This window comes from Haliotis rubra, unplaced genomic scaffold, assembly GCF_003918875.1.
Source record: "Haliotis rubra isolate DU_JTF1 unplaced genomic scaffold, ASM391887v1 Scf32, whole genome shotgun sequence".
Taxonomy (NCBI): domain Eukaryota; kingdom Metazoa; phylum Mollusca; class Gastropoda; order Lepetellida; family Haliotidae; genus Haliotis; species Haliotis rubra.
The window spans coordinates 499,283-519,808 of record NW_025766991.1 but is presented as its reverse complement, the minus strand read 5'-3'; the positions used below and the strand labels follow the sequence as shown (position 1 = coordinate 519,808).

The window sequence follows — 20,526 nt, the reverse complement described above, 5'->3', positions numbered from 1 at the left end:
CCTCCTTTAACAAGCACTAAGGCAATTGTGTCACTAAGGTAACCTTAGTGCAATGTTAAAGAGTGAGTGAGTGAGTTTAGTTTTACGCCGCTCTCAGCAATATTCCAGCTATATGGCGGCGCAATGTTAAAGAATGGGAATTTAGGTTAACCTTAGTAAAGGTTGCTTCGTGAAAGGAGACCCTGGTCTTAACAGTGCCTAACCAAGGACCATAACATTTCATTGCTCACTCAACTGCCCACAAATTCTTTATCTGTCACCCTTTGTGGCAAATGAATGGAATTATTTCTACTCTGAATTTAAAATAATTGGGGAGACAGCTGAAATCATCTTCTAACTTCACTTACCTATGTTGCATAGAGTGATTGCCTTCAGAAGCACATACTCCTCTTTGCTCACACCAAGATATGTGAATTTCTTGCACAGTTTCCTTGTAAGAGAATCAAACTCTGAAGGTACACTGTATGTTTTGGCTAGTTCATGGGACACCTTCAGGTCCTCTGCAAAGCTGAGTGAACCATTGTAAGGACACGACCTGAACACTAGATTGAGACACAGGATCTCCAGCCAGGAGTGCTGCAGGAGGTTCATCTGGTCCTGTAAGGAGAGGTTGGTGAAACCTGCAACAAAACACAGAAAGGGTCAGGTATATGACAGTCTGTACAGTGTAAATAGCTGAGTGTGGACCACACAATCCAGTGATTGACAATCATGAGCATCAATCATACAACTGGGTCATGATGTCATTCAGTGAGCCAAGCCAGTGTCAGTTCCTCTAACATTTTAAGTTTGTTTTTGTTTTGTTTGGGGTTTTTTTGGTTCTTTTTTGTTTCTTTTCTTTTTCTTCTTTCTTTCTTTCTTTTCTTGTTTTTGGGTTAACTTTTTAAAAAAAATTTTATATATTTTTGGGGTGAGGGGGGGAGAAGTACTTCAAGCCTTTGATAGAGTGTACAATGAAAATATTTCAGTTGAATTTATAGCAATGTAGGAGCCTTGAGACAAGTATATTCCTCAAAATGTAGCTACGTTACATAATAACTCTTAATGCTTGTCTTCAACAATCACAGAACTAATGTCACTTGAATGAAATCTGATGTAAAACCTATAGATTTACAACAGCTGTTGGAATTGCCATCATAGAAATCCGTCTGTGCCCAAAGACACAACAGGAAAAAATAGGTTTCTTTATATTTTATATGTATTACTAGTAAATTACATATGAACCTATTCATCAGTTCTAAACCTGGTTTACAGCTGTAGGGTATGGCCTTGTTCTGTTATCCTCCATGTATCATGGGACTGGAATCATATAGTCTTGTCACTGAGTAAATCCCAACAACCATATTTGCAACTGATTCATACTGACACCAAATTGGATTGTGTAAGTCCCATGAAACCCTGAGCTTCTATAAGCCAGTTTGTTCATTAGAGGAAATGTGTTACGTAATGGCCCTCATGGACTTGTCATACCATACCCTAAGCAAATAATTTCCATTTTTTATTGACAATCGATCCATATCAATACATTTCTATTATCTGCGATAAAGAACCATCAATCAAAACAGCAATTACAGCTTCCTGCAGACATCACTATCACTATCAGTACAGCAGGACAAAGCCATGAGGCACTTTCTACATGGCAGAGATATTCTCAGCATTTAAAACTTCCAACACTGCATGAGGGACTTCTCACTGAATTCTCCTGTACATAGGTCAAGAAGAATCATATCAGAGCCCTATATGTTATCCTATGAGAGATAGTTTACCACAGAGGGGTATCCTGCTCTGAACTTGCACATGAAACAGTCCTCATCTTTCCATAGTAGGGAGCTCAACATGATAAGAATGATATGAATTGAGCACTTGAGATACACACATTATTGTCTTAACCTATCTGCCCAGTTGTTAAAGTTCAAAGGTTGCTGCAAGATAAGATGGTGTGGCTGTCTTCAGTTGGAGCTGTGTTCTGATGTAGGGGTGTCTTCATGTATTACACAGTAATATGTGTCTTCCATATATGGTACTTTCAAGACAACTGTTTACGCAAAGGAGCATGGATTTAAATACACTCATTATCATCAGATTCATATTGGTTTGATTGATACACATTTACTCAGAATATGATCCACACATTTTACCATGTCACAATGACTGTGTCTGGAAGTGTCACCTGACATCACCCTGACAGGTCCAGACACACTAGACGATCTCACAATGACTGTGGCTGGAAGTGTCACCTGACTTCACCCTAACAGGTCCAGACACACTATACAATGTCACAACGACTGTGGCTGGAAGTGTCACCTGACATCACCCTGACAGGTCCAGACACACTGGACAATGTCACAACGACTGTGGCTGGAAGTGTCACCTGACATCACCCTGACAGGTCCAGACACACTGGACAATGTCACAACGACTGTGGCTGGAAGTGTCACCTGACATCACCCTGACAGGTCCAGACACACTGGACAATGTCACAACGACTGTGATCACAATTATAAGAGGACTTTGTCGAGATGACAACATTCACCAGCAGGCTGTATTCTAACCATGCAACACTGAAACCCTGCAGTCCTTGTCACCATCTGAGACCCATTCTTATTATTCTGTGTTGTCCTGGGATACTATTCACTTCAGAAACATGAGAATGAAAAAGGCGGAAATAAGACCATCAATCCTATCCTTCACAAATGATAATAAACAAGTCCGTAAATGTCAAAACACCAAAAAAGTTCTCCTTTCAAAACCTCCTGTGCAATATAATGAATATTCATTTTCCTTATTCATTTCAGACAAGTTGCAGAGGAAAGAGTTTCATCTATGAAGAGCGTCAGGTGACAGATAAAGCAGAGTTTGAAAAAAATATTAAATATCACATTAACGTTTGTCCAAGTTTGTATGCTGTTTCATAAGAAAAGAGCCATGGAAGGGCATGAGTGACACTCAAACACTGGAAGAGTAAGAGTAACACTCTTCAAACTTTAGCTGTTTCAAACTCTTTTCCAAAGCTGATATCATATGCACATAGCAAACAGAACTTGGAGCTTTCTCTTGTCACATATCAACACTGCCTAACAATCGCGGAGCCATCTGTCTATATTAACAAGCTGCTGCAAGACAAGAATAGGAAGCATAATATCAATCAATCATTTTACATGGCTGATATCCTGTATTGTCGTGGAGAATCAGCAGGAAAAACAAAATGATAAATTCATGATTCTCGTCCATCACCAGGAAGCAGCACTGTTAGTTCATTATCTAGATTAGAGAAACAACAGGAAGCGCATGTTGAACAACACATGGCAGACTTGCACTGCCCAACTTCAGGTTTTGTATTAATGTACATTTCAAAATGTGTTCCACATTTCAAAAATCATTCATCCTTGTTTGTTTAAATACATTCTTATAACTGGTGCATCAGCAGACAATATGTGTGAAGTTAGTTCTTTTTGATTCAGATATGAATGAACATGACTCACACAAAACATATTGCCTACATAAAATTCATAATTCTTCAAGCCAAATGGGCAAAACTGGAGCGTGTCCCTGTGACCCAGGTGGTGGGCAAGGTTCCAACTGAAAATACCCTGATAGGCCAAGCTGAGATCCATGGCATGTGTACATCCAGGAAGTGAGAGCTGAGCTCCGTGGCCAGATGGACTCGCTCACCACATCAAGAATTTCCATACATTAATTCATCTGGAGAATATGTCTCATCACACTCATCATCTGCTAAGCATCCACACAACCTTATAATGCTCCTTATGACTAAAGATAACATAAACATTGTCTTCTAAAATAACAAATAAGCATGTATTGCCAACAGACACAACATCAACTTTATAGAAAACAACATAAATCAACTGCGTTTCCCTAAATTATTCCCAAGTGCTTGTTTTTGTTTTCCTAATTATTCATTAGTCCTAGCCAGGAACATTCCAACCTTAGCCCTATAGTAAATACCTTATTGGCGAAACATAAATATGTCATATATCCAGGTAATTAACCCAGCCATTCCATTATTGCTCTGCTGAATAAGGGGCATGTTTTGGTATCATTAGTAAATTCATCAGTAATGAATGCACTTTTTGAACTCACCATAGAAACCCCACAAGGTTTTGCAAATAAACTTCTTCCTGCTATTGCTCACTACAACAATCCAATTAAACCAAATCAATTTTTTGGTGGTGGCTGTCGTCAACACCTGTTTCCGCTCGACAGAGAGCTATCCAGTCCTTCCAACCCATCCATTTTAATTCACCTGGCACTAATTCACTATCAAATTCTTGTACAGTTTCACGTCTTGGGAACTCATCGCTTTAACAGGCGATCCCAATAAGAAAGTCCATTTACAAACTTGTCTAACATAATTAGCAATGGGATAAATGCCCTATCGCATATCAGGGGTTATTAAAAGCACGTTGTGAAACTCTGCTGAATCCATGCACACCAACATAATACACTATGTCAATACCTTTAAACATTTATTTTAAGCTTCATCAGTCACTCCATCATAATGTAATACTGACTGAGTTTGGTTTTACGCCGCTTTTAGCAATATTCCAGCAACATCATGGCTGGGGACACCAGAAATGGGCTTCACACATTGTCCCCATGTGGGGATTCGAACCCGGGTCTTCGGCATGACGAGCCAAGGCTTTAACCATTAGGCTACCCCACCGCCCCCATAATGTAATAAGGGCAACAAACTTCGTCCAAAAGGTAATCAGTGCTCCTTTCAGGCTGGCTGCCATGCCAAGGAACATTTTCCCCGGTTACTTGCAGCTACATGGAATATCTCTATTGAAGTAATCTGTATGAAATATACAGACATACCAGCACAGCATACATAAACATGACAGGAATGTACAGATGATGTAAAAATGCCTCCACATGAAATAACATTTTACAACATCTGTTTGAATATATTTGGATAATTTTATCATGATTATTCTAATTATACATACGGTAACAACAATATTTCTATTTGGAACTTTTTCTATGACATGTTATCGACAGCTGCATCCACTAGGACTTAGCCATTATTGTGATCACTAAAGCATACGGAAACCTTTATCTGCTAAACTAGAGTTAATAATTAACTTATAATATCCATGTTTAGGGGAAGTAATTACCTACATTAATTATCATTACAAAATGTGTGCATTGACAGAATGTGCACAATGAGAATATAATTATGAAATAAATGAATTTCTCTTGATGTGGTCTTAGTAGTATCTGCGAGGACCATGCTGGGTCCTAATGGTACAAAAATATGCATTATGAAAGCTGGATGACATAGACAGCAATATGATAGCTATAGCATTGAGTCAGTAATATGACACCTTTAACACATATTCAACAATATGACAGCTGTATCACCATAGCCAGCAATACGACAGCTGTATCATACATAGTCAGCAATATGAAAGCTGAATCACATAGCCACCAATATGACAGCTATATCACATAGCAATATGACAGCTGTATCACATAGTCAGCAATATGAAAGCTGTATCACATAGTCAGTAATATGACAGCTATATCACATAGCAATATGACAGCTGTATCCCATAATCAGCAAAATGACAGCTGTATCACATGGTCAGCAATATGACAGCTGTATCACATGGCCAGCAATATGAACAGTGTTTCATATAGACACCAATATGACAGCTATATCACATGGCCAGCAATATGAACAGTGTTTCATATAGACACCAATATGACAGCTATATCACATGGCCAGCAATATGACAGCTATATCACATGGCCAGCAATATGAACAGCGTTTCATATAGACACCAATATGACAGCTATATCACATGGCCAGCAATATGAACAGTGTTTCATATAGACGACAATATGACAGCTATATCACATGGCCAGCAATATGAACAGTGTTTCATATAGACACCAATATGACAGCTATATCACATGGCCAGCAATATGAACAGTGTTTCATATAGACACCAATATGACAGCTATATCACATGGCCAGCAATATGACAGCTATATCACATGGCCAGCAATATGAACAGTGTTTCATATAGACAACAATATGACAGCTATATCACATGGCCAGCAATATGAACAGTGTTTCATATAGACAACAATATGACAGCTATATCACATGGCCAGCAATATGAACAGTGTTTCATATAGACAACAATATGACAGCTGGCTATTGAGTTTTGTACCCACAATCATAGGTTTCTCTTTCAATCAAAGGAGGCATCACTGCACAGCACCTCCAATCTCACACCCCACTGCAACCCATCCCATCACAGCCCTGCATTAGAAGTAACTAAAGTCAGAATGAGATCTTGATCAATGTACTGTTTGCCTTTAACAGCCATCAGCAAACTTAGCATTTTTGTTATTATATGAAGACATTGAGCAATAGTAAACATAAAAGAAAAATTTGGTGTCACACATGGTATAGCTAATAAATACATCTGAGGAAAATGTATAATTTGGAAAATGTCCACATTTACATCAAATTGTCTCCCACGTACAGCAACTGATAACGGTGACAGTAGCAGTGACATCTGTTACTTTACATCGACCACCCACACAACACGTTAACTGCTCGTGTATGACAGGACACTGTATCTAAATATCTGAGCTGGAGTGGATTGCATGGAAACAGAACTTCACGGTTTGTGTACAGAACCTCATGGCTGTGTCAAATTCCATGGCTGTGTGTATAGAATATTTTGGTTGTGTGTACAGAACCTCATGGTTGTGTCTACAGAATCTTTTGGTTATGTGTACAGAACTTCATGGTTGTGTCTACAGAATCTTTTGGTTGTGTCTACAGAATCTTTTGGTTATGTGTTCAGAACCTCACAGTTGTGTCTACATAATCTTGTGGTTGTGTCACATATTCTCATGGTTGTGTGTACAGTATCTTGTGGTTGTGTCACATAATCTCATGGTTGTGTGTACAGTATCTTGTGGTTGTGTTACATAACCAAATGGCAGTGTGTACAGAACCTCCTTATGGTTTGATCATTCACTCAATCAGACAACAATAAAGAAACAGTAAGCTGGTCAAGCTGACACTTCTAGTTGTAACTCAAGTAAAAACAATTTTAAGAAGTAGGTTGGCTGAAGCTCACCTGGCACCTGTTTGGCCCAGCTGATGGTGATAACCAGCTCTCGATCAGCAAGGTCAGACACTGCAGCCATGAACTTGACTTCATCATCAGGTTGGTTGGGATCTGGCGTAGCATACAATTTGTCTAACTGGGTTTCCAATGCTAGAAGTGTGTTGAGAATCTTAAAATCGGGAGGTGCGATGGCTGTAAAGGAAAAAATGTCACAGTTAATGGAATGACAAAATGTCTATTATTTAAAAATTTAGCTGAGCAGGGTTTTATGGTTAATGCTGTTTAGCCTTGTCCATCAGACAGGACCCCCTGGGCTTTCAAGAGAATGGTCATTTTCATGCACACCAACAATGAGTGCCTAACACTTGGCTTTTATGGCATCATTTTCAGTCGACTTCTGACAAAGTTAGCAATAGGTTAGCTTACTAAATCAAGTAAGATTTTATTAGACTCAGGCTTTGGTCTGGTACAGTTTGTTGTTTAATGCCAGCTGAGCAATATTCCAGCTATATAGTGACAGTCTGTAAATAATAATAATGTACAAGTCCAGAATCCAGTGATTGACATCATAAGCATCGATCTATACCACTGGGATACAATAACATAAATCACCCAAAGAATTGATGCCGTCAGTTGCAGCTCACAAGCAGCATGGGCAGATAAAAACCAATTCCCACTGGATTTCCCCAGATACTCCGTGTTTGTAAATGTGTATAATGTTACTAACTGTACGAAGAATTGTACTGCTGAATATCTTATGAAAAATTGAATTCCAAGTTCTGATATCAGATGAACTTACGATCTTGACATGGCTTCTTAATAACAGGTATAATCTGTTGTATCAATGGATGACTGTCTGATGAGCTTCTCTTGTACTTCTGTCTGCCACCCCGGACTCTGTCCAGGCGAACACCTGCAACAACAGAACAGATATATTCCCTGGCTGTTCTTTGAAGGAATGTGTGAGTAGTACCTCATAGCAAAGATGATGACTCTTATCTTCAGCAACAGCCATAATGGTGGGTAGTCTTATCATAAGTTCTGCTGCAGCAAGTTTGCGTGTGATTGTTTTTAACAAGCCTCAGTGACTGTCAGCCCATGCAGGGAAAACAGATAACTAATGATAACATTCCACTGAGCGTGTCATAAGAACCTTCGTTTAGGAAAGAGTTATGGCATTCATTTCCCTCTGCATTGTTCTGGAAAATTTGTTTTCTTTCTTAGAGGATATGACAGAAATTCAACCATTACAATTTGCCTCAAATATAAAAAACATAGCAATTGAGCCAAGAAAAAAACAACAGGAGACCCATCACAGTTCCCTACACTTCTGACAACCAGCCCATCATTCTGACAAGTAAATGGTCACCTGAAGGATCAGAATTCACATCAATCTGAAGCTGTTGTAGACTCATTCTGCTGTTCCTTGATGTGCCATGGTTTTCCTCAAAAGAGTCACATATTTTGCTTTGGTTCAGCTTGTCATATTTGTTGATTAATGCCACACTCTAGCTTTATGACAGCCTATGTCTGGGTAAAATGACAAATCTGACCACCCTGCCACGTCTCACAACAGCAAAGGCTGCTGGGGACCTGTTCTATTTTCTGGGCCAACCAGACAATGTGGACAATTTAGCACAAGTTTGTTGGATTACTTCTCATGGTAGGTAAACATTTGACTGACCCACTGACTGAATAGTGGGTTCATGAGTTGGGCTTACTGGCTACTCAAACAGTATTTCTGTTAATTCATGACGAGTCAGCTTACTCTTGAGGAAGCCTTCAGTGACAAGTGATCCTGACTTTAGGTACTTACTAAGGCTATCATGAATCCACGATAAGGCTACTTCATGTACACATTCCATTTTGCATATTTCGCTTTGTTAAATGACACCCAAATTACAGTGAAACTACTCCTTTATTATGTATATTCAATTTCTGTAATAGTGAATATTGAATTGATTCATGAACGGATGCAGTTTGATTAATGGAATACGAGCCCAAGTGCTTACACTCTGGTAAAACACACGAACACAGGTATGATGTGATACAGAACAAACCCAACATGAAAACAGTTATATAATGTTTGCATAACACAAGTGCCCTGGTACATGATGAATTAACATTCTAATGGCTTGTAGAAATATTGAACAAATGACAAAATATCTGAATAAAGGGGACGCTTCTGGCTCTGTACGATGTGATGTTCGATAATGTTCCTCATCTATAACTCCTCAGCGACAGAAATAAACCAAAAAGAACTACCCAATTATTGACAACATGGCTAAAAATATTTTGAATTCAACTGGCCCTGGGGAACTTTAAACCTAAAGGCATACTGATAGTGGGGTACTGAGGCCAGCGCACTGATGCTGTTGGAGTAACGTCATTTCTGTCAGCACAGCTGGTGCTAGTTCCTGTTTGTGGTGGCTGACATTTTGAAATCCTCAATGCTTTAGCAATTTCATTTGGAACAAAACATAAACAAAAACATTATGCCCAGTGTTTGTCCCTTTGGGGACCTTGAGGGTACTTCTATTTCTTATCTTAAATAAGGGATAAAGTTTCCATCCCCAGGTTTTCAATTTGACACGTTTTGAAGACATAAGTGGACATAAGCGTATCTCTTTGACCATTAGGGAGCTATAACCTTGGCAGATCAGCTGTTTTATTCATTTTCTACTCATCTCAGTAGAATATGTACACACCTACTTGAATGATGATAAATGGTAGATCAAAGCACTGACTGCTATACCTTTCCCACAAACTGAAGTGAAATTGTCAGAATGAGGTCAAACTTGTATTATTTTCATCTAATAATTAATGTCCCGTTAAAATAAGTTAGGACTATGCAATTCTTTCATACTATCGTAGTTATAGTTGTTGGTGGTGCTGGGTTCACCAATGAATATGAAATTGCCTTCCGAAGGTCAATGAACAATAGTACATATACATGTATTCAGCAAAAACATGATAACATTTTATAATAAATTATTAAGTTGTCCTGCATTCGTCTTTTCAAAACGGTCATAAAAATGTACATGTACAAGGAGAGTGTCATCCAAAAGTATGACAACCATTTGGGGAGGGTCATTATTTTCAGTATGTACAAGGTGTGAAGCCCATTTCTGGTGTCCCCCACCATGATAATGCTGGAATATTGCTAAAAGAGGCATAAAACACAACTCACTCACTTACTATTTTCAGTACATTAGAAAATAAAAATACCCCGGTACCTCTGACCCAACAAAAGTAAATGACTGGTCCCTTGTTTGTTTCCATGGTTACTGAGTTAGCAGATGGGTTAATCCTCATCCTTAACCATATAAGAAATAATATCATGAATATTCCTATTTACCGTCTGATTACCTTAGGCTAGACACCAAAGCTTTACTATAAAAGAAACCTCAGGCATTTGTAATTTAACTATTCTCAGCTTTCAAGCTATCTGTCTGGGCAAGATAAAGGCTCCTTTGCCCAAACCATGGCTATCTCTATAACCAAGTGAACAAAGCGAATAACACTTCATTTAACACAACATTACATCAAGCTTTAACTAGATATCCCTGAACTTGTAAACACAACACTAACAAACACTATTACAGTCGAGACATGAATACATCCAAGATGTGATGAAATTACAGTATATTCAGGGTTTTAGCCACTTTGAAGAACTCAATTTCAACAAATGTTCATAGCTTTTCTTTTACACAGCAAAATCTTACTTCATCTTCAACTAAATAGTGTTACAGGAACCATGTAACAAATGCTGATTTATGTCTTCTTAATTCAAAACAAAAATATATGTTTAACAATCAATTAGTACTTACATTTTTTTTCAGATTTTATTAAGGCAGGCTTTTCTTAAGACAGGTAAATAAAATACAACTGAATTTTTAATATATCACAAATTTAGACAAAAAGGTTTTCCATGTTCTATTATTCCCAAATGACTGAATATGCAAACCACAAACATAATATCAAGCCATTAACAACGAACTGCTTGAGGTCAAACTGATCGGGTCACGATGCTCTAGCGGGTGGAATGATCTTACAACTGCCCTTTGGGTGAATGTTGTAAGGTTGTCCTGCCAGTCTAGGGTGCCCCTCGAAACGAGCTCAATCCTGTCTAACTACCTCCTTACATGTATATACAACAGGCAGATCCATGGCTGTCATCAGGGCATCACGTGTTCGTCTCACACACAACCTTCGGCTTTCAGGTCTTATTTCAGTGCAGTTCACATCTCTTACACTGACTGAATGACAATATTAATGACACAATGTTTTGATGGTTGTACACTATGGGGGAATAACACCATCAACATCACTATGCATAACAAGCGTCCATGTCAATAGAATGACAGCCATATTCATGTATAACACTACAAATCATTTGTCTTTTTTATAGGCAGGGGTGGAAATAACTTTAAAGTTGCTAGTGTACTCTGGAACAGTGGCACATGTAAAATCACTTGCCCTGATAATTTTTCCACTATACCGGCCGTTTTCTTGTTGATTTTTTTAAAATAAACAACATAATTAACATTCGAAAGTCAACTGGACACTGGTACAGTGTGATATACAAATTTGCTTGACCGACAGAAAAAAAGACTGGACTCAGACGTCGGGCAATTGGTTATTTCCACCCGATAGGAAAGGAGAAAACTAGTTTTATTTGGGGAGACTTTATTGACAAACCTGAATAGGACAAGTCACTGTACAATTATGTAACATTAACAGAACGTCCATCGTTTCCTAACCAGTATAGTGCCAACATCAATTCCACTTCATATCTAATACCAACTGCTTAAGTTTCCTTTCAGACAGTCATTATCAGAAACATCATACCATATATGTGTCAGCAAGCAAAACAGATTGGATTTGGCATATTTAGTATTGTAGCCCCGACCTTAGCCACCATGCATGTTAAGTCAAAAAGTAATAAAACCATTTTTCCCAAAGCCATATTTCCAAATATCAACAGTTGGCAATCATATCTCCTATGCTATTAAGGTATAAGGCTTATCTGAAAAGATGTTTTCATCTGATCCACTGGCCCATTAAAGGTTTATTGGGGGATGTAATGTGCTGATTTCAATTAAAGAGATCCCCTTTCCTTCCTGTACAAGGAATGGCATCTCCAACAGACTGAGCCAACCATGGTTCCTGGTGTATAAACAGCCAGGTGTGGCAACAGATACCTTCAGGCCTGGTTCCCTTCATCACTTCCACAGAATACCAACTAAGCACCCCCTAACAGAATCCACTGACATTTGGGATGCATGTTACCATAGTAACAGTGCCTGGCTACCTGGAAATAAGACAAAGCAGTGAGAGACAGGTGGGAACAGGCCTCAGTTACCAAACATTGCTGGGATTGTTTGCCAGGCTGATTTTCAAGAGTGGAAGGATGTGAACTGCATGTCTGCTTTAGACATGGCAGGATCTATTGCTCGGGCAAGGATGTATTCAGACCCATCATTAAGGTCTATCTGACTCGGTCACAGTTAGAACAGGGATGTATGGCCTGGGTTGTACTTCTCAAAATACTGATTAGGTCAATTAAGGCATGGCGGCTTTCTGATGGGGTGAACTTCCCATCTGAATCTGCCAAATAGCTTCTTTATCTCTTGAAATGAAAGCATCTTGGATGCCATCAATGCTTGTGTGATTCTTAGTGTAGTTGTGTGATATTTAGCATATCAATCAATAGAGTCAGCAAAGGGGCACTGCAACTCCCATAAAGTTTTATCACTAAATGAGAGAGGGCACTGCAATTTATTACTGAACGGATTCAGGAAAAGCAGCGTATGAAACAAAGGTCAAAACAAATTAACTTATTTTCTGTTTTTTGTAAAGGCTTTGACAGAATTTTGATGACATAGACAAAACTGAAATACCACAGCATTTGCTGTACCACTTGTAATTATAGATATCGCAAAGATAGATCACCCATTTGCTTGACTACCATGAACCCAAACATTCTCATTAATGATGTTCCTCATAGAAAACAGTACAAACTGATTTTGTACCAGAAATGAATTAAAATCTTGTAATGACAAAACTATCATTGGTTATCAATATCTTTTTTCTACTGATCTTAGACTATTTGGTCAAAGAAAACAACCACTTAAAGTACACTTTGTATTGATATTCTATCTGAATCCCATTATCAAAACAATAAAAACTTTACGACTGAAATTACTTCCTCTGAAAAACTAACCAATTTTTAAGCAGATGTTCTCAAAGACATCAATGTCATTTCAACTGACATTGGATTTTACTGAAACTCCATATGGAGCTAAGCAAGAGAGGCATTAGATGAGAAATTTGGGATTGATTTTAACTTCCGATAAATTTTCCAAAGAGGTTCTCTCTGACAAGAGGATAAAAGCCAACTTTCCATGCTAATCTTGATTTCTGGTTTTCTGATTGTGCCCAGACTGTTGGTGGTTGGCTGTCGGTTAAAGGAAGAGTGGAAATGACAGACTCTGCTGTTGTTACGCCATCAATTACCCCGACCCCTCTTTTCACGGAGGAGGCCAAAGGCAGGGGCACACAAACCCTGCAAATCAATACTCTACATGCAAGTCCAATGACGACCCAAATCCTACTCCAGCAAGCAGGAGAACCCAAATTGACCTCCCCCGACACGTAGGAAGCAACCAGTATTGATAGTTGACTGGTAAATGCCGTCTGCCCGGGTTACTATTCACATCAGACAGTACTAGAACCATCCAAAATCAGATTAGTTTGGAGAAGAACTTCTCTCTTTGCTGGTAGTCTGATAACCTTCATAAGGCTGAATGATTTCTGAGAAGCAATCATTCTGGCAATACCTGTCTTTCATGATTGTTGATTTGAGGTTCCGTTCTTTGGTAGGCAGAAAGCTGGTAGTCCAAATAAGCACCTCAACATGGTGGTGGCCCTTGTTTCTGTGGCCAACCTGATCAAGTTGGACAAACTTTGACACAGTCTGGTAATGAAATGTCTAAGATGTAATGCTCATATTGTTAACACTTCACCATTTGCTCAACCTTACTGATCTTTTACTTCTGACCATATGGACCAAAGTCCATTACTGGAAAACAGTGTTTGAAATTCAGTAGGACCCAGATCTCGTTGAGGTTAGCTCCTAGAGTATTTCAACATACATGCTCCCTGTCCTTGATGTTTTACATTAGAGCTCTTACAAAGTCCACTTTCATGTGAAAATATAAAACTGGAGAAACATGATGTTTTATACCTGTCTACACCGAAGAGCAACTCTGAGAGGTTTACCACCAGTTTTAGAGGTATTATTTCATCAAACTAATGTGACACCAAGGATTAACTACAAACATTGTACCGTGATTGCAAATGAGACTGGTCTTTTTGAGTTAACCAACAAAGTCTTTAACTCTGTGTTAACCCCCACCATCCCATCCATCAAAACGAACCAAATGATCCCTTAATATTTAGTCAATGTCAGTGTATATGAAGTTAACTCACACCATCAACCAAATCCCTTCCAAACCAAACAAACCAGAAACATCTTTTGGCTCTCAATAATAAAGAGACATCCAAAACCGCCATTACATCTGTGGAGACAACCCTGGTCATCTCTGACACAACAAACTATGAAACAAAGGACACAAGTAAATGGAGAGCATCAATTACATCTGCGGTCATGACAGCACCCATACACTTAGCCACACTTTATTGATAACCATTTCCGAGAGCAACCAGTGCAGGGGTGACAACCACCACCTTCAACATCTTCATTATGAACCAATTGACATCCCACATGCCTCCACAGCATACCTCCTAATTTTCCTCTAAGTATACATTAGGCTGTGGTTGTAGATAACAGCCCTACAGATTGCCACGCCAGTTGAATGAGGACATATATGGCTGTGTACAGAACCATTCCTACCAAATTCAGCAAGAGTGGCTGACTGGCTCCTTCGCTTTTGAAAATGATGGCACTCCACATTGCAGTATAAAGACTTGTATACTGAAAGGTGGTCATCAGCCACTCATTGTCACTTAACATTTGTGATAACATGACTTACTGAAGATCTGTTTCAACTGATCAGTTGTATGGACAGGACCGACATGAACCTAGGTCTGCTCGCAATATTCAGGAAGGGCTCATGATATTTCCTTTCGGACTACCACTTTTATCATTTCTTGTAGATGGCAACTTTGTAATATAACAATCAGGCACATGACAATGACTAACACAAGACTGTCAGAGTAGGAAATGTTACACTCATAAATATTCCAGTTGTGCAATCACTGAATCAGTGTCAACACCAGCTTCGCTTGACTGTCATCACACTCAGCCCATACTGTAAGGCTGTAAACGCCATTTGCAACAGTAATAATATACGGATCAAAACATGCTCGGGTTGCTAATTGGATATTCTACTATTTTTGTGTTTGAAACGAGTGGTTAAGTGACAAACTGGAACAAAACATAAGAGGCACACATTATGCCTATTTTGCAGTGTTCTTCAATATCTTAAAATGCCACACCAAGAGACACTCAAATGCACCACAGTGAGGAAGTAACCGGAAGCTGTCACCTGTTGAAATAATTGACCAGGTATCCTGAGGGTCATATGATTTTTTTCATGGGGTCAGTAACCTGCGTCCTCTGATATTCTGAAGCGCTATATTATATGTTTGACAATACCTTAATCCCACCCATGCTGCCTAAAGCCACAGCAATAGGAAATGTTTACATAGATGATTTACAGGCAATTAAAAATGTGTCTGTCATGAATGTGTAAATGTTCAACATGAGCAGGCATGTTTTGTAGAAGCTTTGGCCTCAACTCATATGTGATCTCAACACACTACCAAACTGACACATTAGAACAACAGATGTCAATGAAAAGTGTCTGCTAAAACCTATTTCTGCTTACCTATATTTTTTTATTGATTTTCTGGCAGTAAGCAATCAAGGGATAATAACTGGCAGCCTTTTCTATTTTCCACATATGCCACATTTCTTTCTCCAACCAAAATCCTAGAAATCTCTTAATCAGCAATATCAATTACAATCTCATTGAAACAGCCATTTAATGGTCAATAAGGCCCATAATCATAATAATACATAACATGAACATTGACAATATTCATTAGCTTTATTTTATGATTCTAGTGAAAAATCCATTCATGTATTACTGCAGGTGAAGTAAATGAGCATGCATTTGAAGGTTTATTGAGAAAGTAAGTAGCATTACCTCTTAACGACCTGTTATAATTTTTCAGCTGAGTATGCTACAATAGTATGTACGATCCAATACATTGCTGTAGGGGCTTTGAGGTTGAGAAGTATGTATGGCATACTTTCCACAAAAGGTTGACAAGCAATACGGTCCCAAAGTCTGTTCTTACCTTCTCTAAGCATGCCAACTCGTAAACATTTTTGAAACCGGCAGGCTTGACATGCCTTTCTCCTTCTTTTGGTGATTTCACAGTCTTGACTGGCTGGGCAGGAGTATTCAATATTTCCTACAACAGAAAATAATACATAAGTCCCATTCATCACAGTTGTTGACAGCCCCACGATTTCATTTACACTTTATGAGGTAGGGCTTAATACAACTTCAATAGCTTTGTATAACAATCATCATATTTTGGTGAATATTTCCCTTTTGAATATTCAGTCTTTTGACTAGGCATGGATCTATAGTAATCACTTCACAGCATATTTCTTCTAATTCTCCTTTGAAAAAAGAAAAGCAAGCAAATATTTCACACATATAATCCAATCATTGTTTCAGTTTTCAACACACAGTCAACATCTCAGCAACTTTGTTGTTTGTCTTTAATCATGTTCATTCCATACCGTAAGTTACGTCAATGCATTTATAAACGCCCAATTTACAAAATAGCCATCAACAAACTTGCATTCTTTACAAAATTCTTCTACAGGTTATTTTTTCAAAACCAAGTGATAAAAACTCCTAATAATTTTCCTTTGCAATTAGGCAGCTGACATTCCCTAAACAAAAATCAATCTAGTCTAACTTGAACCTGGCATTATCGTGAAATCACAGCAACTGTACGCTTATCGCTTCCATACAGTCAATCTAAAGCCTTGGGCCTATTCAGAAACCCAACACGTTTATTACTATGATTAGTGAAACATATTGGATTTCCACCCTAAAGCAGGTTGAGCCTTGTCAACACCAATGTGCTCTGCAAGGAAGTAGGTACAGTGGTATAAATGCAGGGGTCGTATATATGCTATAAAACATAGCTGCATAGTACAACTACAAATGGCACAACACACAATTTGTTTTTTTATCAGTTCGTCAGACATACTTCCAGGTCTGTGATAACACATTTTTCATGGCTCAAGGCCTTAGGGATAGGAGATTTGAATCTAACAAAAAAAAAATTTTTAAAAAAAATTGAAATCAAGATCTTTCACAAAAACATGCAACAATCAATTTATTCATTGATTCTTGATAAAGCATGGAACTCAGAACAAGTGTTAGTTGCTCTCACCAATGTTCCAATGGGGATTATTATATTGAAATCAGAATTAAAAAACCAGAGGTTTTGCTAAATTCATTATTTCTGTAACTTACATGATACTGAACATCTGAAACCTCTGTTCATGATAAACAAAGACCACACTGAAATAACTCACTTGATAAATAGGTAATGATTTCAAAAATTAAAAAACCACTTGCTTTTCTTGATCAAACACAAAGCTTGGTCTCACTCACACCACAGTAAACTTTCACGATAATACCTCCTCCTTGCAAAAAGCACACAAAACATTTCAGAAACTTCCCATTATCAGTTGTCAATGACAGAAGTCTCGAAAGGAGCAGACATGCAACAAGTGGCATCAGTGTCAATTCTGACTTAATTCTTATCACGACAATGAAAAATGGAGGTCACCACAGTACAGTGCATAATCAGTGCAAAACAGTAAACTTATCTCAGCAACATAATTTGTATGTGTTATTCAGGTCGGGATGACCCAAAGATGTACAACTCAGCCTGTGACAAAAATAACCCTGGCTACTGATATACTAGTAGATCATACAGATCGATATTCGTTATACTCAATATTGATCTTTTTTTTATAAATATCCGAAGCAACTCTACAAAATAATGAAAAAAGAAATCTGAAAGAAGTCAATGTATTTCATGTCACTGTTGACAGATGACACATGTTCTGAACATCTTTTAGAAGCGGGCAATAAATATAGACATAACTAATTTTATTGCGAGTGAATCAAAGCTTTATTTCATCACAATTGTTTACGTGAAGATGTATTGATGACACAATTTCATATCGATTATCGATAATTTCTTAGCCAACCAGAAAAACAGAATTTTACTGGACTTAAGCTTCAGACTAGTCACTTTACACAAGTATACAATTATCCAAACAAAACATATTGGTATTCTTAATGTTTCATGATCTTCAGATGAACAATGTGTGGATCACTATGTATTTTCTTGATTAAGTAATTATCACCATTAACTCAAATGTTCAAATATTTCTTTAACTATCACAATATAAAGGGAATCTGCAGCTCAGAATTATCAACCACCCATCCTCATGTCAGTTAAGCAGAACGCAGATCAGAAAGAGTTCAAGAATTCTGATAACTTCCAAAAATTGGAAGGTTCTTCTAACAATTAAGTGCATTAAATAAGCCAGAAATATGATAAAGGATTCACCCTGAGGTTCACCCTGAATGTGTTTCTATATTTGACAGCACCCTGGCCCATGAGTTTCATTGAGGTGGTAAATGTCTGAGACCGGCTGAGATCACTTCAGACTTTCTTTCTAACCACATCAGACAAGTACTTGCCAATAGCTTGTGTGGTCTGAAAGCTCCAACATGGTCTTCTGTAGATGTAAGACATGTTCTACTTGGTATCACACAAAATATACAAAGAAGCTGTGATTTGAAAAACCTTTACTTCCATTTCTCAATCTCCTTAGTAGTTAGCTGTGTTAGAATCAGATCTGACAAGACTAATAGTTTTGTCCTGGCTGGGATCCAAGCCTAATGGGGGTCTCTACACCACAAGTACATATTTCAAGAGGTAAATACTAACATTCCGTATCACAACAGATATTAAGGACCCAACTCAACTCTACAACTGTCAGTGTAATATGGACAATCTCCTTAAAGCTGTCTTATGGGATCTTTTCTGTCTTATTTCATTATTCAGATTTAAAGTTGATGTACAGGATCTGTAAGATTTACTGAGGCTAAGGCCGTGATAAATCTCTCCACTGCAGTTAGTTTCATGCCAAATGTTTGCTTATGAATGTAACAGAATGTTCTGATTTTTCTATGTTTTTCTTCATTAACAATCAGTCATTCCAAAGTAGTGAAGGATAACAAGAGCACTAATCCATGGATAGAAACAATTACAGTGGGCCAACAGAACCTGGGCACCTTATCTCCAGGATAGTCAGCTATCATGGCAAGACTGATGTAGGTACTGAGGACCAGGGGCTCCCTTCACGAAGCAGCCTTTACTAAATTTGACTTACGATCACCTTGGTGCTTTGTGAAAGGAGGCCCTGAGTTCCATTTCAGTAGTAGGAGTATCATCTCTCTACCCAGAGGAGATTCCAGCTTGGAATGGGCCCCACCGCTGTTTAGAATATTGCCTAATGATGATTATGTGTCTCCATAACCTGAACAGCTTGAATCAGTGCTCACAACATTGATGACTGGATTCTCTTGTCCATACTTCAGTATTTACAGCCTGCGACCAAACAGTTTGAGTATTGCTGAGCACAACATGAACAGTGACCAACAAACCAGTGGATGACATCCTGTATTTTCTGAAGCCTGATCTGAACAATCTGCATAAACTAGGTCCATCCCCAGACCTAACATCATCCTACCACACTGAAGAAAGTCCAGGAATCTGCAGCTTTGGAAGCTCAGTGAAGTAAATTTTCGTTTGGTTCGGCATGCTCAGCTGATCATGGTCCTGATACTGAGATCACACTGTTCAGGCAAGTTGACTCCATACATATCTATATATCCCACATTTCTTTATATCCCACATGCCAAATACTGGTACCTTGTTCCACACAACAGTGTTAACACTACCACTGATGTAAGTGTGAATGCAAGTCTCAGTTCAAACACATGACATATGATAGCTCTAGCATACGATCTCTTTGTATTCCAAAGTGTCACTAACTAGGTTACAATTTCAGCACCACAATTGATTCTAGGACTATTATGGTAGCACTAAACCTGTAGTAAATCTGTGGTAAAGTTTGGGAGTTACAACAGCTGTAGTTCCATAGATGGCTCCATAAGAAGGCCGTAATAACTCATGATCTTGTAAGACCGTATTTGGAAACAGCTGTGGCCCATCACCATAAAACAAGTGGTTGTTGTATGGAGAG

The 20,526-nt window shown here is 38.4% G+C and overlaps 1 protein-coding gene across 1 annotated transcript in view; it reads right to left on the bottom strand.

Annotated features, from left to right (window-relative positions):
- LOC124283660 (steroid hormone receptor ERR2-like) overlaps positions 1-20,526 on the bottom strand; it is a 48,408-nt gene that overhangs the window by 5,175 nt on the left and 22,707 nt on the right. The window contains 4 exon segments of the mRNA XM_046719651.1: positions 348-620; positions 7,128-7,310; positions 7,918-8,031; positions 16,509-16,625. Of these exon segments, the coding sequence (XP_046575607.1) occupies positions 348-620; positions 7,128-7,310; positions 7,918-8,031; positions 16,509-16,625 (687 nt within the window).